We start from the raw sequence: 24,185 nt of genomic DNA, 5'->3' as shown, positions 1-24,185 counted from the left end.
CGGGGTCGGGCCGGACTGAGCGGAGCGCGGGGCAGCCGCCGCCGCCACCGGCATGGCCCAGCCGCGCCGCCGCCCCCGACGGTGAGTGCGCCCGCCCCGCCCCGCCCCGCACGGACCGGCCCGGCCCGGCCCGCCGCTCGTGATGGGGAGCGCGGCCGGACGGGACCGGACCGGCCCCACGGCGCGGGGCTGGGGGTGGCCGCCGCTCCGGCCGCGGGGCTCTCGGGGCGGGGGATGGTCCCGGTTCGGGTCGCGATCCCGGAGTCGGGCGTCGGAGCGGTGCGCGGCGGGGCGGGGGTTAACGGGTGGGGCCGAGCGCGGCGGCGGCGGGTAACGGCGAGGGTTAACGGGGCCGGATGAGCGGCCGCGGCGAGCCGGCGGGTTGCCATGGCGACGTGCTGAAAGGGGGATTGTGCGCCCGCCTCAGCTGCGCGGCCCGCATCCCGGCCCCCGCCCCGCATCCGCCGGACCGCCCGGTCCCGCTCGGCCCGGCCCGACAGACCCAGCACAGAGCGGGAAGCAGGGGCTCTCCGGGCTGGAGCCCACTCACTCCAGGGATTGGGATCCTTCCCCGGGCTGCGGGGTGTCTGTGGTGTGGTGTAGGTACTGGGGGTACTGGTATAGGTCCTGAGGGGTGAGTTATTTGGGGCGCAAGGATGCTCCTGGTGCTGACAGGCGTGAGGCTGCTGGTGTGAGCATCCCTGGGTCAAGGGCAGGCAGGAGATCCCCTTGGCTCAGTTTATTTGGCATAGCATTAGGAATGACATTAGCCATTGGGCTCCTGGAGTGAAAGGGCATTCCCTGTTTCTCTCTTGGGCCAGGGACTGAGTTGGAGGCAGGCTTGCTGTCAAACATCTGGCCGTACTCATCCCTGGGCAGGGCAGCAGGCCAGATATCCATTCATGCATCCAGCCATCCATCCCTGAGCGGGGAGCTGGGTGCAGGGGTTGCTGGTGGCCCCAGCGATGCACGCTGTGGCTGGAGCTGGCACTGCTCACCTGAGCTCGGCTCCATCGTGCTCGAAGCCATGGAGCAGGACAGGTGTGGTGGATGACAGTGCTGGGGTCTGCCTGCATCCAGTTCTGTCAGCAGCAAGGGAGAGAAATGATGGGGACCTGAGGCTTTTGTCCAGCCAGTCAGTTTCTGGACCACGCTCTCCCAAATGGTGACACTTTCCTACGCCTCTACTGGCAGCCTTTCCCAAGGCCACAGATCTCCCTTAGGGAGGTGGCTCTGACATTACATCTCTGAAAGGCTGGGATTTTCCTTCCATCCTTTGAGAGTGCCTCATCTGATGCTGCTGCTGGCTTGGCCCCAAGTGATGCCAGAGCCAGCTCCCCATGAGCCCCTGTGCTGGCCATGCTTTGTGTCAGCCTGGTGGGACCTTCCTTTCTCTGCAAACCAGGGTCCTCTGTGGAATTGGGAGCATCTGCCAGCTGGGCAAAGAGTGGATTTGTCCTCAGAGAGGGAGCTGCTGGTTGCCAAGGCAGAAGTCACTCAGCTCTGGGAGATGCTTGTGCCAGGGGTGCACCCAAGCACCCGCGTCAACACCTGGTGCAGGGCTGGGCACCCAGAGGTCCCCACTGGAACCAGACCTCTTCTTGCTCTGCAGGCGGCCACCACAGAGCTGGTGTCTGCAAAATGGTTAAAGGCTGACATTTAGAGGTCACACTTTTAGCACTGTGCATGTGTTTGCTTCATTTGCATTTGCAGTTAGCCCGGCTCGAGGCTTTGCCACTCGCATGTGCAGTTGCCATGGTTACGCGTGCAGTCGGGATGTGGAGTTTGGTTGGACACCTGCAAACACACAGCTCTCAACCTCCAGAGTACGAGCAGAAGCTGCCAAGGTGCAGGGCAGCCCTCGGACACGGGTGTGAGAGCCCTGCACAGTGCCGTGCTGAGGAAATGGGAGCTGCAGTGCCCGTCTTGGCAGGGTGTGCGTGGTGCTGCCGTGCACTGCCTCCAATTGCCCACACTCAACAGCAGTGAGCATCTAGGGCAGCCTTGTTAGAGAGGAAGACTAAGCCCATGCCAAGGGGGCTGCCCTGCACTTTTCATCTGGGGCTGTCTCTTTTCCAGACCCCGTGTAGAGGCTTTTGTCCCAAAGGGCTGGAGAGAAGGTGCTTGAGAGCAGTGTGGTGAGGGCAGCCAGAACCTGGGAGTCATGAGTGGAGCTACTGAGCAGGCTGCCCAGGGACAGGGGCCTGCCAAAGCTTCAGAAGGCAGCGTGAGAATTGGCAGAGCACGGTGCTGAGGATCCAGATGTGGTGGCTGCGTCTGTCCTGGCTCTCTGTGGGGGCTGCTCTGGGTGCTCACGTCCAACACAGACAGGGATTTGTTCCAGGTGTCTTTTGATCAGGATCACGTCCTCCAGCAAGAGCAAGGAGATAGTGACTGCCAAAAATCCTCTGGCAGGTCCATGTTGGCCTTTGTGTCAAGGGAGGAGGAGTTTTAGGACAGCTGATAAGAAAGGGACCTTGAGGTCATCAAGTCTCTAAGCTCCATCTAAACAATTCCCAAACAGCATCAGCTCAGCCAGCTCCTAACCCCCCCCAGCCACAGCGAGTCTGCTGCCTCCCAAGCAATTTGCTGCCATCTTCCTGGATCCTGTCTTCTAGAAGCTATTTCTTTGCAGCAGGCAGGGGAGAAAGGGAGCTCTCTTGGCTGTCCAGGAGCTACTCTGGCCTCAGCAGTGTGGAAGTGTCCATGCTGCACTGATGGCAGCTGGAGGGATCCAGTAACAGGAGAAGGGTGGAAGGAGGGTGGGAAGTGGTGGGGATGGGGACACGGGGCGTGTGTCTGTGCAACAAGTTGTGGAGCTGCAGAGGAGCCTGTGGGATCTCAGAGCAGAGTACAGAGGGTCTGTGTATCTGCCATCCTGGGGCTGTGCACCAAGTGCTGAGGGATGGGGCAGTCAGGAGCTTGGCTCTGTCCTTAGAACTCCCAGTGCCACTGGGATGGAAGTTAGGGGCTCCCTGTGGGATCCCAGACAGAGATTCCTCCGCCAGTGGTCTGTGGTTATTGGCTGCCACTGGCAGTGCTTTGAAAGGCGGCCAAGGGCGTTGTGCCTCTGGGTCGGCACAGAGGGGAGGTGGTCGCAGGCAGCACCGGGCACATGAGCAGGAGGAGGCAGGTTGGATCCTTGTACCGAGAGAGGAGAGCTGGGTCTGAGGACTGAGCTGAGCTGAGCTGGGTGGTGCTGGATGGGGGACTGAATGCTCTGGTGGTCTCCTACCATGATACTCCCCTGAGCTGGGGGCAGGGAGCAGGCTGTGACCAGCACTGTGTGCTGCTGGCCTCAGCAGGATTCTGCTGTGGGTGTGAGGGGAATGAATAAATGGTCCTGCAATTGCCAGAGCTGCCAGTTTGAACCCACATCATTCAGACCCTGGAGCGAGTCTGACTGAGAGGAAATGGGGATGAAGAGGGAGCAGTGGAAAGACATGGGTGCTTCTGGCTGCAGCTGCCGGGTCCTGTCTGGTTTGTGTAGCTCCTGGAAGTTTTCCCTGGATGGGAGGTTATGTGCAGTTTGGAGTCTTGTCTGGGCTCAGTAGTCATGTGGTATTGCAGTCCACGATGAAACCTGCATTCCTGCTAAGTCTTGAAGCTGTGTGTGGAAACTCTGCTCTTGCAATATATTCCTTTTGCCATGTTGTCTGCCTGGCAGCAGGGACAGCACGTGGCAGGGGCTGTCTGTGAGCAAGACTTTGTGCTGGGGAGCACTGTTTGGGATGAGACGGCCTTGGCATGGAGCTCAGAAGATTGTTGGTAAAGAAACCTTGTTCCTGACACTGCAAAATGCAGAACACTGGAGTAACATCTGTTATTTTCAAACTGCATCTCAGTGCAAGCATATCCTGTAAGGTGCCTGGCAAGCAGAGCTGAAACTTCGCCTGGTGGCCAGATGCTCTGGCCGTGCCAGCAGAACAGGTGGCAAAGTTTGGGAAAGGTTGCAGAGAGAGTGTGTTACAGGACTTGTACTGTGCACGAGCCTTGTTTGGGTCTGGGCCTGGGCTGCTGAGGGCAAGGATGGCTGGGAAAAGTTTGGTCAGGAGGCTTCTGAGATGGGCTTGGGGAGGGGACTGCTGAGAATGCTCTTTTGTGATGGTCAGGGGCTGCAGAGACTTGGCCTTCATCAAGCAGTTGGTGCTGCTCTAAAGGAGTGGGAGAAGACGCCCAAGCCTATAATGTGGCCAAAATGTCTGCATGGCACTCCCCATGGAGGTGGTCCTGTCCATGTCCTGGTGCTGGCACCACGTGATAAAGGAGTAGTGAAGGTGAATGTGTGAATCCCGCTGTCTTTGTGTCTTCTGCCCTCACATAACTCCAGGCACCACTGAGCAACTTGAGGACTCAAGGGATAGTGATGGAGGAGAAGGGGACAGGGGTTGCTCTGTGTCTCTGTCTCTAGAGCTGCCCACAGGGAGCTCAGGAGAGATGTGTGGGTGTTGAGATCATTGTGGAGTCAAATGCCTGGAAGTTGCAGCACAGCTGGTCAGAGGTCTGGTGGCCTCTCTGCAAAAAAAAGGCTAAATAAGGCAGGGTTCTTCAGACTGGAAAAGAAACAACAGAAGATGGATAAGATGTGTCTACAGGAGGCCAGGAGAGAAGTGATAGAGGTTAACTGTTCATTGTTTATTTTCATACAAGTACAAGGTCACATCAAATTGAGCTCTCAGGAGGTGCCAAACAGGAGGAGGGGATTTGCCTCTTGCAGATGTGCTATCAAATCACAGAAGTCCTTAGGACAAGGTGTCATGAACAACAAAACCATGCATTAGTTTCAGGAGAAATGGGATGATTTCAAGAAGGAAGAACAGAATAGAATCTAAGAAGAATAGAAAGAACTAATAAATACACTGAGATCCACCTCTGGCTTGGGCAGCCGCTGAACTGTGAATTACTTGTGCTTCCGACTGCTTGCAAGTACACAGAGCAAGGTGGTCTTTTGGTCTGCTCTGTTATTTTCATAACATTCTGCACACCAGAGAGTGTGGAGCCAGGAGGGAGCACTGGGCTTTGGTAAAGAAGAATGGGTTTATCCCCATCCAGTTCTGTTACTTAGCTTGGCACAGGGTGACAGATGCATGCTCAGTCCTGCTTCCTCGCTGAGAGCGTGGGATGCTTTCCCCACATGATGGAGGTACACCTGCTGGGAGATGCAGGACCTGTGCTAAGCACCAAGCCTTGGCTTCACAGGACCCTTTGCTGGAGACTCTAACAGGCTTTTGTCTACTGATCAGGTACTAATTCAGCTGGTTTGAAAATAAATGGCAATATCCTTTCCTGCTGTGTTTCCTGACACCTCTGCTTCCTCTGGTTCCCTGGGCACAGGGACACACTGGCTGCAGAGCTGGAGTCTCATCTTAGAGCTGTCCCAGTTCCCTGGTACTTGCTGCACATGATAGGCACTGTGGGATCACCAGGGATCTGATCTTCATATCCCCCTCCTCCAGTCCCCGTCTGTGCCTGTTCTCATACACATCAGGAAACATAAGCATCAGTTTTGTTCCTGGTTTTATCCTCAAATGAGAAAAGACTCATGTCCTGCTACCTGTGAGGATCCAGTTCAGCCTTACCTCGGTGAGTGTGGGATGGCAAAAGGCTGTTCCCCAGCTCCTGAGCAGTCCAGAGACATGCAAAGACAACAGGGAAATGCGAGTCTTGTCTTGGGGGCGGTTGGCTTTTTATGGGAGAAGTGGGCTTGGAGAGGAAAATGCAGGGATGAGCTGGGATCCAGCAGTCCCCCGCGGGTTTTGGCTGGCAGGCAGCAGTATGAGGTTAAGTGAGGTTGTTGCTTATGAAGAGGATGCTGTTTCTCATCCTTATGAATTCCAGGAGGACTGAGGGAAGTGTCCAGCCAGCAGCACAAGGGTGTCCTTGCAACCACAAACCAAAAATTTCCCTTGGATAGCAGCTGTCCTGTGCCTCAAGAGAGAAACAATCTGTTTCTGTCCTGCCTTTTTTGGTCTTTGTTGCCCTTGGGGTCTCTGGACAAGAATCTGAGACTGCAGATTTGGGCAGGGAGCTGCTGTACTTTGATGCTCAGGACTTTAAGAGAAGCCAATTGGTTGCCTACTCTTTGTAACAAAAAACTCCTCCTGTGTCTGCTGGGAGCGATGCTTCCAAGTGGGCATCTGCTGAGGCAGAGCTGTGCTCAGGGACTTCTGAGGAGCAGCAGGGAGCATGAGAGCCTTCTTGGCACTTGAACTTTACTTTCCTTGGCATTGTTGGTCCTTGCAGCATGCCTGTCAGTCCTGCTTCATTCTGGTCTGCTCCCTCTGGAGACACAGGGCATCCCCAGGCTGCCTGATTTGCTCCGGTCCAGCTTATTTCTTAACACGAGGTGGTATTTGCAGTAAAACACATTAAAGGATTTTTTTTGTCAGAGGTTTTAGGCTTTCTGCTTTTTTGTGCTCGAAGATAGAAAATATGGGAGGATAAATTTACAAGGGAAAATAGAAAATACATTTTGGATTAAATTTGAATGGGTTTCCTTTCTAGCTGCTGGCTTGCCTGACCTACAGTCTCTAGTGAGCCCTGGCTGCATGAGCAAGACTTTGTGGAGCTGCCGTGGCTGCAGGCCAGTCCAGTCCAGTCCAGGGTGCTTCCATGGTCTTCTGCTTAGTCATGCCAGCTTTGGTTTTGGTTTGGGAACGGAGCAGCTGACGGCCTTGTGGAGAGCAGGCTCCCCTGCTTCAGGAAGCGTCTCCTCTTAGTTGTGTAGGGGCTGTGTGGGCTTGGGCTGCACCATGGGCTGTCTGAGGTGACAGGCACCACATCTGTCCGGGCTGCCAGCTGTGCTCACAGCCTGTGCTAGCGGTGTTCTCTGGCTGTGACAACTGTAGAAACTCTTTAGGTTGCTTACTGGAGCACATACCAAATCTGTGAATTTCCAGAATTCCTGGGAAAGCCTGTAGGGTTTCTGGGGAAACCAGTAACTCTGGGATGGGCTTTTATCTCATTGTCAGATGGGCGGTTTTGGACGCTGTGTCGTGCCAGCAGCACACGGGGGTGTCCCTTGTGCCAGGGGCCCCAGGGCTCTCCTCGCCCTGATGTTGCCCGAGCGTGGCAGCTCCTCCGTGAGCCGATGTCGCCTGTGCTTTGCCCAGGAGCTCCTCAGAGCTCCAGCCGTGATCCCGGCGCTCAGCAGCGGGGTGGGGCGAGCGGGGAGGCAGATGTGGAGAGGGGGAGGGCGGCTTCTCTAGCACCTGTGCCTTTTTCTGGAGCGTGCGAGTGTGAAATTCAATTTGTAGATGAGTCGTAGCTGGTGAGGAACACAGGCCACAGTGTGTGGCGGGGCCAGGCGGTGTCTGGGAGCAGCGCGGCCGGCATGCACAGCATGTCCTGCCTGCCAGCTCTTGCGGAGGCTGACGTCAGCCTGGAGGAGCGGTGGCTGCTGCAGGATGTGGCTGCTTGACGCTGTGTCATGTTGGCTCTGGGTGCGCGGCCCCGCTCCCGCAGGAGCTCTGCCAAGAGGTGCTGCCCTGGGATGGTGTCCCCTGCCCTGCGGGGGCGAGCGAAAGGGACCCGGTGGCCTCTGCCACCGGCAGCCTGAGGGGTGGTGGTGAGGATGGAGGAGTCCATGGTGCTTCCAGCAACAGTGGCATTTTCCCACCCCCACACTTGGGCCTTTGCGGTGTTTCCAGTGAAACCTGCTCGCTGGTGGGAGCAGAGGGAAGGGGCATCACAGCATTAGCAAATGCAGCTTGCTCTGTCCTGCCTGTGCTTTGCTACCGGTGCTCACTGCTCCCCATCTCCTGCCCCAGTCCAAGTCTGGGTATCCCAGTCCCTGCCCTGCAGAGAGCAGCTCTCTGCTGCAGAGGAAGAGTCCAGTGCTGTGAGGAGGGGATTGTGGTGTCCCAGGCCAGCCAGGGTAGAGCTGGGCCTAATTGTGCCCCCAGGCAAGCTGCAGTGTCATGGAGCAGCAGGTCACTGCTGGTGCCAGTAGGCTCAAAGGGACATTTGCAATATGGTCAGGGAATCACGTCTGGTCTTTGGTGAGCACCACTCACACTAACATAAAACTCAGCATCTTGAGTCCAGTGGGATGTGCTGGGGCTGTCTCTTTGTGCTGGGGCGATGAGCTGCAGTTCAGCTGGGGCATCTCTCTGGCACCGGACAGGACCTGCAGCTCTCCCAGCTGTGGGAAACGGGAGCTGAGCCAGCCCTGCATCACACCCTCTGGGCACCTGTGTCTGTGCGGAGCCTGTCTGGTGTTTCACCTGGCAGTAGGGACTGTTGTAACAAGGTGGAGGTGGTGTGGACAGTCAAACATCTTCTGGAACCCTGCAGTGAGGAAACGATTTGGTGCTGGACTGCAGTGCTTGGGGTTTCTTGCATCCTGAGGGAGCACACGTGGCTCTGCTGCCTGCACTGTGACCCTCAGGGGTGGCTCTGTTGGGATGGCCCACGCCACCCCTTGTACAGGGGTGTGCTCTCCCCATAGAGCCACCTTGCTCCATGGGCTTGGTGTCTCATGGTACAAGACAAGGTGGTGGCAACAGATAGTGCTTGTACATTGCCAGATAACTTGTAACCTTATCTCTTCACAAGAAAACTTATTGTGTCATGTTTCAGCTTCTGTGCAAAAGTTAGTTCCTGCTTGTCTCCAGCTATTTCCTTCATCTTTGTTCTTTGTCCTGGGTTTTTATTACCTTTAGTCCAGATTACTTCCATGACTTGTTTTACAATTCTGCCCTGCAAAACCTTTCTGAGTTGATAAAGAGTGGAGTGAGGTTAGGCAGAAATGGGTAGTTAGGGCAGATGTTGGTAAAAGGAATAGTTCTTTACTGGCTCTGCTGCTGAAACCGGAGGCTCCAAAGCCACTGTCTGGATTTCAACCCTTGATTAAGTGGATTTGGCTTCCTGCTTTCAGTCAGTAAAAATGAAACATTGACAACTTATTTTGGATGTAGCTGTTCCCATTCAGAACACTCTTGGATTTTGTTGCCCACCCTCCCTAATCACATTTGCAGGAAGTCCATGTATTTTAAGCTGCAGTCAGTTCCTCTCTGCCCAGCCCACCTCCTTACATTTATAGAGCCTCCCCCAGTCCACGCTAGTCCATGGAAAGCATTGGCTGTGCACACACCCGCCCTGCCTGCAGCCACTGGTGCTTTCTGAGCTTTCCTTGGAGCTTGGGTGAGATGTCTTGGGCTGTTCTAGCACAGGTGGTGGTATGGGGAGGACAGAGCTTTGTGTAAATTGCCCATGGCCCATTGGTGGTGGGAGCTTCATGTCCTTTGCACGGTGCCCAGAAAGGAGCTTGAGAGGCTGGGGGATGAGTTTTGGACAAGGACATTGCATCAACAACGTGGTTTCATACTTGCCTCTTAGCTTCAGGTATTTCAGAAATGGGGGTGTCATTGAGCCAGCCTCTTTGGGTCACCAAGGTCTCCTTTCTTTATTAGACTTCAAACCTGCTTTTGTTAACATAAGAAATATGAAGTCCAAGTGTTTGGACTTGGACTTTCAGAAGCTTATTGATAAGAGCCTCGTGGAACTGTTCCCTAACACGGTTCAGTCACAATGATCCATGTTGACTTTAAAAATGGCCCCTGTTATCCATGGTAGTTTCCAGGGCAATTATTTAGGAGAGGAGGCATCACTCTGGCAGATGTGAGGGGGATGGTGCTGAGCAGGTGGGATAATGTCAATGTGCGGCTTCAGAAGGAAGTGAGGGGAATGCTGCTGGTGGAATCAGCTCTCTCTTCTCTGGGTGAGATTTGCACTTGGGCTGGTAGCTGTGGAGTGTTGATCACAGATTTGAGGGAGATTATATTGCCTTAGAGTAGGTGCCTGGTGCTTGTTTGTGATGTGTGGGAGAGTGAGCAAGTTGTCTTGGCATGAACTCTGTGCTGGTGCCAAGGGCTTGCTGAAAGCAGATTGTCTGTCAGCTCACTTCTGAGTACTCGTCTGGAAATTCTGTGAGTCTTTGGATGCACTTTTGCATTGTCAGTCACCTGCCTGCACAAAGCCAGAGGTGGAGTAATTCTAACATTTATTTGTGAAGAATAGAATAGAATAGAATAGAATAGAATAGAATAGAATAGAATAGAATAGAATAGAATAGAATAGAATAGAATAGAATAGAATAGAATAGAATAGAATAGAATAGAATAGAATAGAATAGAATAGAATAGAATAGAATAGAATAGAATAGAATAGAATAGAATAATTTCAGTTGGAAGTGACCTACAATGATCACCCAGTCTAACTGCTTGGCCCATTCAGGGCTGACCTAAAACTAAGGCACGTGGTTAAGGGCGTTGTCCAAATGCCTCTTAAACACTGACAGGCTTGAGGCATCGACCACCTCTCTAGGCAGCCTGTTGCAGTTTGTTTGTGTTTGACCACCCTCTGATTAAACAAATGCTTCCTAACGTCCAGTGTAAACCTTTCCCGGCACAGCTTTGAACCGTTCCCTCATGTGCTATCGCTGGATGCCAGGGAGAAGAGCCCAGCACCTCTCTCGGTTTCCCTGCTCAGGAAGCTGTCGGTGTCGGTGGCCGCTCCGCTGCTCCCGTAGCTGCGGTTTGTGTTTGCCGCTCCGGTGCTGACGGGACAGCTCCCGCGGGCTGCGGGAGCTTTCAGCCTCACACGGGGCTCCGGGAACCTCCCGGGTTCCGCCACCTCGTCCCTCCTGCCTGGGACCCAGCGGTGCCACATGCAGGTGTTGCTGCCGCGGGGAGTCCCGGGGCTCTGGGATCCTCCGGGCTCACTCAGGCGCTCCCCTCGCTGCCGGCGCTTCGGGCTGGGGAGCGAGTGTGGGTTCGGCTGTGCTCGGACAGGTGCTTCTCCTTAACCTCTGCCCCTGCAGGTGAGTTTTTGTACGTTGAAACTGCAAATAGCAAGGTGAGGGAGAGAAAAACCTGCCACTGTGTCTTCATGCGGGAGTCAGGAAAGCCATAATGTGAGATAATCCAGATTATTTCTGTCCAGAACGTGGCAATAAGTAGCCTACTTTCAGCAGCTATCCCTGAGCCATGTGGGAACTCACCAGTCCACCGAGAGGCTGCTGCCACTGCCCTCTTCCTGTCCTGGCAGAGCCTCCTGCTCACACAGCAGCTGCAGGCTGTGCCACGTGGCCCTGTCTCAGCTTTCCACCAGGCTCCTGAAGCAGTGAGTGGGAAGGTCAGTCAAAATCTAGACTAACTCAAGGTGAGCATGTAGCCCACTCCAAAAAACTCCAGGCTTTCAAACACAGTTGTCCTTGGATCCTCTATAGTGGTCACTTTCTTCTTGCATCAGCAGTATTGGGTGCTGACCCCAACGCTGTTCCTGCTGCAGGACTCACGAGCTGTCCTTCAGCAGCATCACCAGTCACAGCTCAGTGACACTGAGAAACCTCCTGCATTTTTGGAGCTCTTGATGCTAAACAAGAGTTGGAAGTGATTCAGGTTATCTCACCTGCTGGGTAGCGTGTCTTCTGGAGCCAGGCATCGAGCAGTGGGCTGACATTCAACACCAAAAATGTCTGGAAAGGCTGAAATGTGGGCAAGGGAAAGGTCTGCTTTGCCCCTGGTGTCCTTCCCAAGGCAGGCTTGGCTCCTTCATGGAGAACTCGTTAAACACCATGGAGCAAATGGTGACAGGCCATATTGCAGCGGGAGGCCTTTGGCACCACAGCAGAAGTGGCTCTTGAAATTGTCTGTTTCTAGGGATTTTGAGTAACATTCTTCTGTTATGAATGGAAGCTCTCGAGGATCTTGGCATGTGTCTGGGAGTTGTCAAAGAGCTTCTGTCCCACATATGTTCTTGCAGCGTTGAGGAACTTAACTGGCACTTCTCACGTGGTCCCTCATCCTCTCCCCAGGGCAAAGGATGTGCAGTGGAGTGTCTCTCAGGCTTCTGACGTTCAGCTTGCTGTAAATATTGGTGGTACTGTGGGCAGGAGCTAGGAAAGGCAAGGCACAGGGACATATCTTGACGCAAAGGAGGGTGAGGTTTGTCCCTCTTTTCCTTCTGTCCCATGAGAGTGACTGTGGTGCCTCGACACTGGGGGGGGCTGCAGATGTGCCTCAGGAGGAGAGGGAGGTGGGGAGCTCTGGACTCTGGGGGAGGACTCTGCAGAGTGGAGAATGGATGATTTGGGCTCCATAATGCTGGGAAGCCTCCTAAGTGCTCTGCTCTGCATCCTAAATGCTGAAGGGTTTGTGACCAAGGTGGCTGTGTATACCCAGAGGGTGACAAATGCTGAATGAATGAGGGCAGGGGCAGAGCTGCCAGCCAGGGTAGTGAGAAATGCAGGAGATTGGGCTGGAGGGGCTGCTGGGAATCACTTGGTCCATCCATCTGCCACATACCACCCTTTGCAGATAGCCATGGACTGCTTTAACTTTTCCTGGTGTACACTTAACTTTTCTTTCTTAATATGGATGTGTCTCCTACATAGCACAAAAGGGCAGAGTGTTCTGAACTTTTTTGCAGTGGCCTTTGCATGTTATAAAACTGTGCCCTGTGACTTTTCTTGTCTAGACTAATCCAAATCTTCCAGACATTTCTCCAAAGCTTTTTGATGATCTTGTGGTCTCCCATGGCCTCCCTCAGTTAGTCCAAATCTTTTGGGGAATGAACTGGTTCTCTGGACAACAGTAAAATTACTTTTTGTGTCTTTATGAGCTGAAAGGAGAGTAATTACTTCATGTGCAAGTTGGCCTTGCACACATCCTCCTGTAGTTTCCTTTTTTTTGTGGCAATAATATGCTGGCTCACGTTCAGTTTGTACTCACCTGTAGCCCTCATGACCCTTGTGGCAGAGCTGCTGCTGTCTTTTCTTCCATGGACTGTTTGTGTGATTTTTTACCTCCCAATGCCTTACAGTCCTGCCCATCATCTCTCAGCCCTTTTCCCAGTCTGTCAGGAGCATGTCAAATTCCCATCCTGGCCTCTAAAGTGCTGGGGTGTCACGTGCAGATTTTGAAACGTACTCTGTTCTGTCATTTAGGTCATTCATGGAAAAGCAGAGCAACAGCAGCAGCAGGGCTGACCTTTCTGAAACACTACATGTCCCTTTCAGTGTAACTGTGAGCCATCAGTGTTCACCAGCTCTGTGATGGACCTGGGAAATGCCTCCACACTGCTGTAGGATCAGGAAACGTCTGCCTGTGGCACCCATGGGTAACTGGGCATGAGAACCAAGGGATGCTCTTGAGGAACTGCTGGGACACAGGGACACAAGCACATAGGTCCAGTTGTGCTGCAGCTTCTCTGCTGCCCAGGGTTTCCTGTGGGGTTTCTGCAGTGTTGTAGGCCAGGTGGGATGGGGCTGGGTGAGAGCTGGGATCACTGCCCAGTGGAGGAGAGAAGATGCCATGTGGGGAGTGGGTCTAGCAGGTGCTGACAGACTGAGAGCTGAGCACCAGCCTGAGCTCCTGGAGCACAGGTTGGTGGAAAGGTTTGGAGCTCACGTAGAGAAGAGAAGGCAGAAGTTTCTCATGCTGCTTGCTGGGTGCATGTTTGTTCTGGGGTGCATGGGCTGGCCCTCAGCAAAGTACAGGGGGGTCAAATGGTGAGCGGAGCTGCACAAGGCTCAGTGGCTGGAGGGTGCAATGGGACATCCTGTTTGCTTGCTGTTGGAAGGAGATCATCCAACCGTGCCAGCTGGGTGCTTTGAGGTCTCCATCTGTGCTGGCTCTGAACCTCATGGGACATAGAGCCACAACATGAATGTGATGAACTTGGGGCTGGTGCTCCAGGGCAGGAGGCTGGGCTCTGATAAAGGGTCCAATACGAGAGCAGGCTGCCTGCTCACATCTCCTCGGCCGTCTGCCAGAGGAGGTGTGGATCCGGCTTGTCTGGCTGCTGTTGAGATGCCTGAATATGCATCTGCGAGAGAGGCTTCCAGAGGATCCCACCCTCCCAGGTTTCCATGGAGAGAGTCTCTTTGTTGAGGAGGAAGCCGTCTGGCAGACAGTGTGGCCGTGGAAATACCTATAGAGCATTTGTTTTCCAAAGCACATGAATAACATCCCCAACAGCTAGCAGCCTCACTTCCTCTGCTCACCCACCAGCGGCCTGGCAGAGCGACCTGGGATGCCTGCGGGGTCTTTATGCTCCCAGTTTCTCACTGCGTGCTTGTCTGAGCATTCCCAGTTTGGCTGTGCCAGCCCAGCCCAGCCCAGTTTCGTTTCTAGTTGGCAGGCACGGCTCCTGGCGCGGGGCTGCGGGCAGGCAGCGGCCCATCTTTGCTGGGGGACACGTTTGGCTTCCCTGCTGGAGGGAAGAGTGAGAGCGCTGTAGGCGGCAAAAATGGGAAAAGTTTTGCTCCCACCTCCCATGGGATGTGAAGGGAATTGCTTCCCTGAACGAAATGTCCTTTCTCTGGTCTCTCAGTTCTTTCTCATGCTTTGAAAGACCAAGAAGCTTGAGAGCTGTTGAGGCAGCAGGCAGCAATGCAAGGCACATGCAACAACCCACAGTGAAAGGGATTAAACTTGGGTTTTTATGGCAGTCTGTCAGCATTAAATTAAGACTAAATTCCCATCCTAAATGTTATGTTAACATGAAGTTACATCAAAAAGCACAGAGCACAGAACAGCAATATCAGGGTATCAGATGTGTTCCAGGGGTATTGTAATTATCCCAAATCAGGCATTTGAAACCCAGGGAATTTCAGATATAGGGTTTGCATCGTTTTTTGGGTTTGTAATTGAAAAAAATCCAGACATAGGAAGGCTTAGAAGCATGTCACTGAGATTGTTTGGGTGCCTTTATCCTATGCTGCAGGGACATGGGCAGATGGAGGCAAAGAGTCTTTAAAAAATGATGGAACCAAATGTGGAATTACAAATGTTAAAATACCATGAGCTGTATTTGAGTGTTAAGGCATTGTGGCTCTCCAGGGTAACATTAGGGCTGCTGGGCCTTGACTGTGCATCTCCATATCTGGACATATTTGGCTATCACTAGTGCAACTCACCTCCGTGCCTCATGCTTTGTAAAACTCATAATTGGAGACAGTTTTAAGTCCTGTAGCATCGTTTTGTTTAAGTTAAGAATGCATTCTTAATTCTATCTTAGCTTATGCTTTTTTTGTCTTCAGATTTCCATGTTTTTTCAGAGCTGGATGAGGATTAAACAAAAACCCAGAGGAATATCATTGTAGCATAATTCTGAGGAGCTGTAGCAAGAAGCTGTTTTTTGGCTGTGCTTTGTAAAAAGAGATTCCTCATTGTGTCAGGGCAGGATGGTTACAGTGGGCGTGCGGAAGCTCCACGGATGCAGAGTGGGTTGTGAATTCAGCCCTGTGACTGGTGTGTGCAGCCCAGCTGGGCAGCTGTGTAGTGGCACTGCCTGGTGCCGTGAAATTGCTTGCCTGGAGGAGTTGGTGGAGCAGCAGCGCCCATGGCAGCATGTAGCTGCAGCCATGAGGAAGCTGTGGAGCTGGGAAATCAGCTGGTGAACCACCACTGGCAGGGCTGTGGTGTTCCTGCAGACAGAAAATGATGACAGATCAGTTGAAATGGCTCTGCAGGGAGCACTGTATGCACTATCATAAAGACTGGAAGCTGCCTGTAGCTTCTAGTCATACAAATTAGATATGACAGTCATTAATAATTAGCTTTATCCTAACCTGTGGTACCTGAAGGAACCTGAGCAGAAGATTTACACTGGGCAGTTTGCCTTCCAGCAATGTCAGGCAGAGTGGTGGGTCTGAAGTACCTTTGAGATCCTGCTTGGGAATGCAGCTTTGTGGGGTCCTGGGCCAGCACTACACCCCTGGCATGTTGCTGTTAGGCAAAGGTCAGTTCTCTGCTGAAGGAGGAGCATTGCGGCAAGGAATATGAGATGAATGATGGTTTTCTTCCAGAGCTGCAGGTAGAACAGGGCAGCCAAGGCACTGTGCTGCAGAGGCAGCCCCAGCAGTGGTGGGCAGAGCTGAGCTTGGGGTCTCTGGGTGCCTCAGCTGTTTTTCTGGCCCTTGACTCAGCTGTTATTTCTTAGGTTTGGCATCTGTTTGGGGGATAATGCAGCGGTGTTGTGCTCCTGTTGGTGTGTTTCTGTGGCTGCCTGCTGGGGCAGGAGGAGGTGAAGGGGAGTGATGTGCTGCCCTCCTTGTCTGGAGTTACCTGCATTGCCTTGGCAGGCTCTGGAGAGGTGCCTGCATGCCCAGCACTGTGAGGCCTTGCTGCTTGGGTGGGCTGAATGCACTAACGTGATTTTCTGAGATGAGTGTTTCTATTTACTGTGTTACCCTGATTTCTGAGGCTGCCAAGTTCTTTGGGCATCTCAGGAGGGCAGGCACAGCATGGGCCCAATTCCTTAATGACCAGCAGTGAATTGCCTGCACATGTGCAGTACGGATTTGAGACACATTCTGTGGGGGTTTTTGGTTGTGTTTTGTTTGGGTGGGATTTTTTGTGGGTTTCTGTTTGTCTGTCTGGGAGGTTTAGGGGTTTTTTTTTATGGTGGTGGGTTTTTTTTCCTGCGGATTTTCCTCATTGGATGAGGTGTTCTCTATTTGTGGAATCCCTGCCCAACTGAACCTCCACCAGAGCTGCAAACTCCCATCTGCATACAGGCCTTATTTTGTGCTCCAATAATTTCAAGGCAACTCTGCTTCCCTCTGAGCCTGGGAGAGATCTACCGGGTGGGCACGTAAGGATGCCCTGGGGCAAAACGGAGGTGCCTCACAGCCGCTGCCGTCTCTCCCAGGGTGAGGACATGTGGCTGAGACAGGGCGAGTGAGCATCCCCTGAGCCACCGCCGCCTTTCCGCGGGGACCCGGCTGAAGATGCGCCCGCCGAGGAGCGGAGCCGGCCGGGGCGAGGGGAGCTGCGGGCGGTGCAGCCCCCGCGCCTCCCGTGCCCGGGTCCCCCGGGAGCAGCGGGGGGAGCCCGGGCGGGGGGCACTTACATAAGCCCTGAATGCGACAGGCGGTGCGGGAAGGTGAAGGGCAGAGCGCTGAGAATCCACACAGCCTCCAGCGAGGGCTCCTGGCACAGGAGCTCTGCTCGCTGACACATCCGCGGGTCCCCATCTGCAGTGCCCTCCCTTCCCCACGGGGGCTGCCACAGCTGCTCCTCCTGATGCTGCCAGCCCGGGCGGGGACGTGGGAGCGGAGCTCTGCCTCCCCGGGCTTGCGGGGGCACGGAGCGGGTGGGAGATGCCCACAGCACTCTGGCTGTTCCTCTCCTGCCCGCCCAGCAGCCGGCTCCTGCCTGGGGTCTCACTGCTTTGGCCAGTGCAGGGGGAGATGGGTGCCTGGCTAGGACATGTGGGTCGAGTTTGCTGGTGTCTGAGGTGTGGTGGCAGCCGAACAGGGGAGCAGCGTTGTGCTGAAGCCCAGGCAAGGAGCGCAGGCTGCGTGGTGTGGGAACACAGACAGCTCCGGCTCAGCCAGGAGAGGTGCCAGTGGGGTCTTGTGCAGGGGCTGTGCTTGGCACCAGTGGTGTCCAACAGGCTCCTTATGGGGAGGGCATAGCACTCTGTGTGCACTCAGTCTGCTCATCTTGGCACCCATACTCTGGGCAGCCCCTGGGCACTGGGGACAGGCTCTGCAGGCATGGGCAGACAGTGTGTGTGTGTGTGCACACATGCTCTGCTTGTTCTGCCTGCTCTTGCCTGCTCCCGGAGCCACCTGCCCGGGTGGAGGCAGAGCCAGTGAGCACCCATGGGTGGGAGGCTCAGCCAGAGATCCTGGCTCCTTCTGCAGTGCAGGTCTTCAACTCTTCCAGAGCAAGTCTGCTGTTAATTCCCTCCATCTCTCCACAGTATCAGCAGTCACCTCCGGGCTGGGCCGCTGGCGGGCAGGCAGCAGCAGGCAGCGGGGAGGCTGTGAGGAGCTGGTGCCACATCTCCCTGCGTCCGTGCTCCCGACTCACCCAGCAGAAGGTGTGGCTGGGCTGCGCACTCCCGACTCCCGTCTCTTCTGCTCCGTCTGTTCCTGGTGGGCAAATCGGAGGCCTGGTGTGATGGGGTTGCTCTGAGACCTCGCCCCAGGAGCTTCAGGCCTGGATGTTGGTGCTGTTTTTCCCGGACAATGTGGCTGATACTCTGGAGAAGCCCTCTCTTCCCCCCTGTTCTCCAAGTGCCTGAGCTGGTGGCCAGCTGGGACCTGCGTCTCACCCTCTGGGTCCTGAGCTTTGCCTCACTGGTTGTGCAGATGGAGGGCCAGGTCTACTCACCCACTGTCAACACGCACTATGGGAAGTTACGAGGGGTGCGCGTGCCGTTGCCCAGTGAGATCCTGGGGCCCGTGGACCAGTACCTGGGGGTTCCTTATGCCGCTCCCCCCATCGGGGAGAAGAGATTCATGCCCCCCGAGCCACCACCATCCTGGTCAGGCATCAGGAACGCTACCCACTTCTCACCAGTCTGCCCCCAGAACATCCACAACGCCGTTCCTGAGATCATGCTGCCCATCTGGTTTACCTCCAATTTGGATATCGTGGCCACGTACATCCAGGACCCCAACGAGGACTGTCTGTACCTCAACATCTACATCCCCACGGAGGATGGTGAGTCCCCACTGGGGTGACCACAGGAGAGCAAGGGGGGGTCACTCCAGCCCTCCCCAGCAGTGGTTGGTCTCACCTGGGTGTTGTGTTTGAAGCATGTGGTTGTGGACCCTGCAGCATGCTGTCTGTTTGTGGAAAGCTTTTTCTGGCCACGCAGCTTGCCCTCTTGCCCTCAGCTGCCATCTCTGTCTCGCGTGCTCCTGCTCCTCCACGCCTCCCGGTCCCACCCCTCCACCTCCATGGCATCGTCACGGGTTCCTCTCTTGTATTGCTAAATCTGAATCCGACTCTCTGACCGCAGATCCACAGAGTGACAAGCTGATTTGTGCTCCCCACAGGCGCCGAGTGCCAGGTTCTGTCTTGAGTTGGTTCGAGTTCGTCCTTCCTCCCTGCTTCCCACCCTCCCCAGGTCCATGCGCTAGTTGTGGGCGTGGGCTGCGGCTGGGAGGAACACTCTCTGCCTCTCCCTGGGAAGATGCTCCGGCAAGAAAGGGATCACAGAGCCCTTTTCTGGGCCCTGGTACTGATGGGAGGTTGGGGTGCACCGGCAGACACATCGCTTGGCTGCTCCTTCGTCCGCCGGTGGGCCAGCAGCAGAGCGATGAGCCTGGGGTGCTGGGCATGCACGGGGCATGGTCCTGTTGGGGTGAGGCTGAGCGGCGCTGGGTGCCTCCTTGTCTAACCTTTTCCTTTGTAGGGGATCCCATCTGAACTGTAAGTAGAGGGCAGAGGAGGCAGCGCCTGCCCGCACGCCCGCTCCAGCCTCACCGCAACGGGAGCCCCCAGGGATTTTCAGCGGGCCAAAAGGGACCCGCAGCGGGTCTGCGGCACACAGCAGAGCAGCCTGGTGGGCCAGTGGCTTCTCCCAGGCTGGCTGGCTCCACTCCTTGGTCTCTGGGGCCCACAGAATGCACCATGCCTTCCTTCCTGCCCAGCACGGCTGGCCCAGAGTTTTCCTCCCATGGCGACGCTCCCTCCCCACCTCCCGCGGTCCCGGGGGCGGTGGGAGGGTAGCAGCGTGGTTGTGATTGCATGCCCACTCCCATCAGTGGAGCCTCCTGTTATTTTGTAGTCTTTTATTCATTTTACAGTAAAACGGATTTCCAAGGAATGCACCCGAAAGCCCAACAAGAAAATATGTAGGAAAGGAGGTATGTAGCAAGCCGACCGGCAGAGAGGCACAGAGAGGAAAGAGAGAGAGAGTGAGAGAGTGAGAGGGTGCCTGGCTGGCCCCCGGCCTGTGGCACTCCTCCAGCACCTCTCTGTGCTGACACCCGGACTGTGGACCCTCCAAGCAGCCCACCCTGCCACCCCCTGCTTCCCACTGGGAGGAGCCCCACGGATGCTCCAGCCAGCTTGGGAGCACAGGTCTGGGGTCAGATCATGAGGATGTTCATGTTGCTCCAGGCCTTTCAGAACAGCTTCTCCTGGGCTGAGCCTGCACTCCCACCTTCATCCCACTGGCACTGACAGCCTCACAGTCTCTGGGCATGAGGGGTAGCCTCTGATGGCAGGCAGCACTTAAATGCATCCATCCCTTAGGTTGGGTTACCCCACTGGGGGTATACAGACCTGCTCAGGGAAGGATCTGTGTGATGGGGGACTGCAGTCCATCCTGGGCTGAGCTTTTCCCCCCATTGCATCCCTGATCATTTTGCATCCAGAGCTCCTTGGTTAAAAGCATAAAGCCTCTCCTGGCTGTGTAAATGCTGCAGATTCTGCTCTGAGCCTTGTGCCTGCCAAGGCTGCTCCCCACTGTTCACACCCCTGTGCCAGTGCCAGTCCTGCCAGTAAGGATTTGGTCTCCAGCCCATGGCACAGCAGCCTCCCTGAGCCCTAGCGGCCCCGTGGGCAGCTGAGCACCTCCAGTTCAGACACATCTCTGCCTTGCCTTCACTGACCTTCTCCCACTGCCCCTAAATGATCCTGTATTCCCAACCAGTGACATGCAGAAGGGAGTAGAGATGTACACATGGTAGCTGGCTCAGCCCCGTGTCAGACACAATGCCTCACCCTCCACACAGCCACCTTGCAGGCAGGGAGAGCTGGCTGCTCTGTGCATCCCAAAGATGAACAGCCAAGCTCTTCTGAAAGGCTCAGTACAGGGTGTCTGGCCGGCACAGGCTGCTGTCCTGGGCATCCTGCAGCATCAGCAGCATCCCTGCATCCCAGCCTCTGTCTCCCTGCACCCCTGGGTTTGGCGGGGCCAGTGCAGCTGGGCTTGGAGGTTTGGGGAGCGCTTTCCTTCCAGCCGTTTCCCCCAGTTCTGTTGTTTGGTTTCTTTGCTTTGCTTTTCCTGTTGCTGTCCTGGCTATTCACACGCCATCTCTCTGAGTGCCAAGGCTGCCCCTGAAAGGGCTGGCGCATTAGGGAGTCTCTGCACGCTGCCTCCGGAGCCGGCTGTGCCAGTGATCACCAGCCACTTCAAAGCGCTTCCTCTCCCGGCCCTCCCACCGGCTGCCAGGGCTGGCAGACCCCCGCCACCCCCAGCCCTACAGCCAGGGCCAGGGAAACAGGCTCCAGGTTACTGCCAGAGAAGGGGATGATATAAGACATGACAAAACACCTTGGGTGTGCTCATCTCCTGGGTTTCCCTCCCCACTGGCTCCGCTCACGGGCAGGTTTCTTTGCAGCCCATCTGCGGTTGCCTCTGGTCACCTCCCAGGGAGCTGGTGAGGGACCCTCCCTTTGCCTCATGGAGCAGCAGATCCCTGGTGCCAGCCATTTGGATATCCAGGTGTGGTGTGCCAGGAATGAAAGCACCCAGACACTGGCACTTCCCTCCAGCTCTGGCCGGGCTCTGGTAGCTGTTGGCTTGAATTAATTGAGTCACTTGTGATGAAACACAGAAGTTCCCACACTCCTCATTGTGTATCCTAGGTTAGTAATGCTTGGGGAGAGGGTAATGTACCTGCAGGGCTGACTTCCTCAGGTTGAACATTTGAACATTGACTCATTCTGGAATAATAATGATTACTATTTCTAAGGCCACAGATGAGCAGTGATAAGCTCTCCTCTCACAGAACAGTATTTTGGTGGGTGAAAATGCCTCAGCTCCCACCTTACTGGAGTTTTCATGACTTCTGCCCTAAGCTAGTGTCTTTCAGAGCAGACAAAGGACTGAGAATTTGTCAGTCATGCTTGTTTATCTCTGGGACAGAAAAACATCCCTGTTTCCCTGCCCAGTTGCCCACAGTAATTTCCTATATGGAAATTTTCTAAATGCCAGTCTCCTGCACACACATTGATTCCTTCTCTGGTAGCAGTACAGGGCAGCAGTGCTTTGAGAGCAGCGAGCCATGCATGGTGCCAGGGGAGCTGACAGCACTGAGGCTCATTTGAGGCTCAGATTTTGCTGCAAAAATAGTGCTGCCCACCCAAAGACCATGTACACACATACCCTGAGAGCACAGTACCTATGTGCAAAATGCAGCTCTGCCCCATGCTTTGTGCTGCCAACACTTCCAGCCTGTTTTTGGCTGTGGTAGATGCCAAGAAGATTTTTCCTTCCCTTCATCACCAGCCTGGGCAAGCCTTGCTGCAGGGCATGAGGAGGTGGATGTCATTTTTGGAGGGGAAAAATGTGGTTGCCCTGCACTTAGCAGCTCTTCCTGGTTTTCATTAGCGAATGCCCAAATTTCTCTGGCTGGGACTGTGAAGAGTCTGCAATATTGCAGAGACAAATGTGCAGGTCCAGCGTCTTCCTCTGCTGTGTGAGGGTGGCTGGAGCTCCCAGCAGCTCCTGGGCTCAGGAAGCACTTGGGCAGCTCTGCAGGAAGAGCGCTGTGGCTTCTCAGCTGCTCTCCAAGAGCTGACTTGTCCAAGTACTGGCTGAGGCTTCCCTACAGCTGCACAAATTCTGCAGCACTCCCTTGCTGGAAGTTTCTTCCCAGCCCCCTTGAAGCCTGCTGGTTTGCAGAGCTGGCTGTGGGCAGACCACTGCCCTGGTGCTCCGCTTCCACTCCGGGGAGCGATTTGCAAAGGTGAGGGTCGGTGTTTGTGCTGCCAGAGGCAGCAGAGCGTGAGAAGATGCAGTGCTTTTAGAGTCCACTCAGGGATGGAGATTACTCCTCTGCATCATTCCAGGACAGGGAGGGGCAGGGCAGCACCAAGGTGTGCTGCAGTCCTGGAGCAAGGGCTGATGGCTGGAAGGACCCTCTGACACAGGTCCCAGCTGAGCTGTCCCTGCCTGTGGGGTCGTGCAGCAGCAGGTTCAACAGCTGCACCCTTCTTGGTCCTGTTCCTTGTCACTCCCAGAGAAGCAGCTGAGATGCTGTGGCCAGCAGCAGGTGTACCTTTGGGAGCCAGCAGAGGCTCCTGCTCCCTGCAGCATCGTGGCTGCTTTGCAGGAGTGGGTGCCCCAGGGAGCTCGCACTGAGGAGAGGGTGCTGGAGCTGCCTATGGGTGCCCTCAACAGACGTGGATCTGGAAAGGTGTCATTGCAGGCTCCTGCTCTTCTCTTATCCACACCATGCTGAGAATGAAGGCTCCAAGGACTGAGGCTCCTTATCCTGCTTTATCTGCTTTTGCACTGGTGTCAGTGCTGTTGGTATGGTTTACTTAAGATAGCATAAACCCAGCAAGGATGCCCCTGTTTCAGGCAAAGAGATTTTTTTTTTTTTTTAACTAAACTTGGACTTAAATCTTCCTAGAGCCTTCAGATAAGAGCATATGCATCCTTCCTATCAGCCTGAACAATGTTGCTTTGCAGTCAGCTTAAAGTGAAGTGCCACTACAGATGTTCTCCTCCTGGGTTAGTGGGGGGTGTTTTTGATGGGTAAGGAGAATAAGAGCCATGAGCACTTTTAGTTTTTCCAGCTGTGAATCCACAGGCTTAAACCCATCCCCATGAGAGTGGGTGCTGCAGGGCTCTGTGTGGTGGCCTTTGTTAGAGCAGAGGAAGATCTCCTGGGCTGGGTGTCCCTGAACATGGCAGTAGCCAGTGGAAAGTGTTACTGGGTGAGGGAGGTGAAGCTGTGATTTCTCTCAGGAGCTGTGGGCATTGGTGGGTTGTGCTGGAGGTGAACATTGCAGCAAGTGGCAAAAAGCCCACTTGGTCACAACAGTCTGTGCTGGCCATAACCACCCTGGCACCTTCCTGCTGATGGGTGAGGCTTGTGCTTTGCATCTGCCACACACACATGCCACTGCTGTTGCCCTTCCCCCTGGCCTGCATCACTGCACTCCTGCTTTGCTTAGCTTCCCAAATGCTGCTTTCTTCCATCTCTTCTGCAGTGCCTGCAGCTCAGGTTGCTGGAGGCTTGTCCCAGCTATCTCCAGCTGGATCCCTCCCTGCTCAGCCAGGACAGTTGCTCAGGTCACAGAGTTGTTGTCCACCGCCCTCTTACAACCTGACAAGTCCTCATAGCTGATTCCTCCGTCTGCACAGAGACTTTTTGTCCCCTGAAGGAGACCAGGTTGCAGGGCTGCAGTCTGGCCAGTCCCAGGGCCTTTGGCAGTGAAAAATGATCTCCAGCTGCCTGTGGTCAGCTTCTCAACTCTGAAGCACAGTGTGGATGAAGGCTCACTAGCTGTGTTCTTCATTAGAGAAAAATCCCTATCCCTTAGAAGCACCAAGAGGTTGGTGCATAGCACTGGTTAGCAAATATTGCATGAGTATTTCATCATTTAAGTGCTTTCTGGACTTGCAGCTCTTCCTAATGAAGACACAGTAGGTCAAGCTTGCAGCCTCCTGCAAAGAGTCTGAGTGGCTGCACATGC

At 54.8% G+C, this 24,185-nt stretch overlaps 1 protein-coding gene across 3 annotated transcripts in view; it reads left to right on the top strand.

Moving 5' to 3' along the window:
* Positions 1 to 24,185, top strand: part of NLGN3 (neuroligin 3) — a 37,950-nt gene continuing 13,765 nt past the window's right edge. For all 3 annotated transcript variants that reach the window (XM_058848123.1, XM_058848122.1, XM_058848121.1), the window contains exons 1-2: positions 1 to 81; positions 17,719 to 18,464. In XM_058848123.1, the coding sequence (XP_058704106.1) occupies positions 17,987 to 18,464 (478 nt within the window). In that variant the 5' untranslated portion in view covers positions 1 to 81; positions 17,719 to 17,986. The remainder of the gene's footprint in view (positions 82 to 17,718; positions 18,465 to 24,185) is intronic.

Source organism: Poecile atricapillus, chromosome 12, assembly GCF_030490865.1.
Source record: "Poecile atricapillus isolate bPoeAtr1 chromosome 12, bPoeAtr1.hap1, whole genome shotgun sequence".
Lineage (NCBI taxonomy): Eukaryota > Metazoa > Chordata > Aves > Passeriformes > Paridae > Poecile > Poecile atricapillus.
Note: the sequence above shows the minus strand (reverse complement) of the source record. Positions and strands in the feature narration are given on the sequence as shown.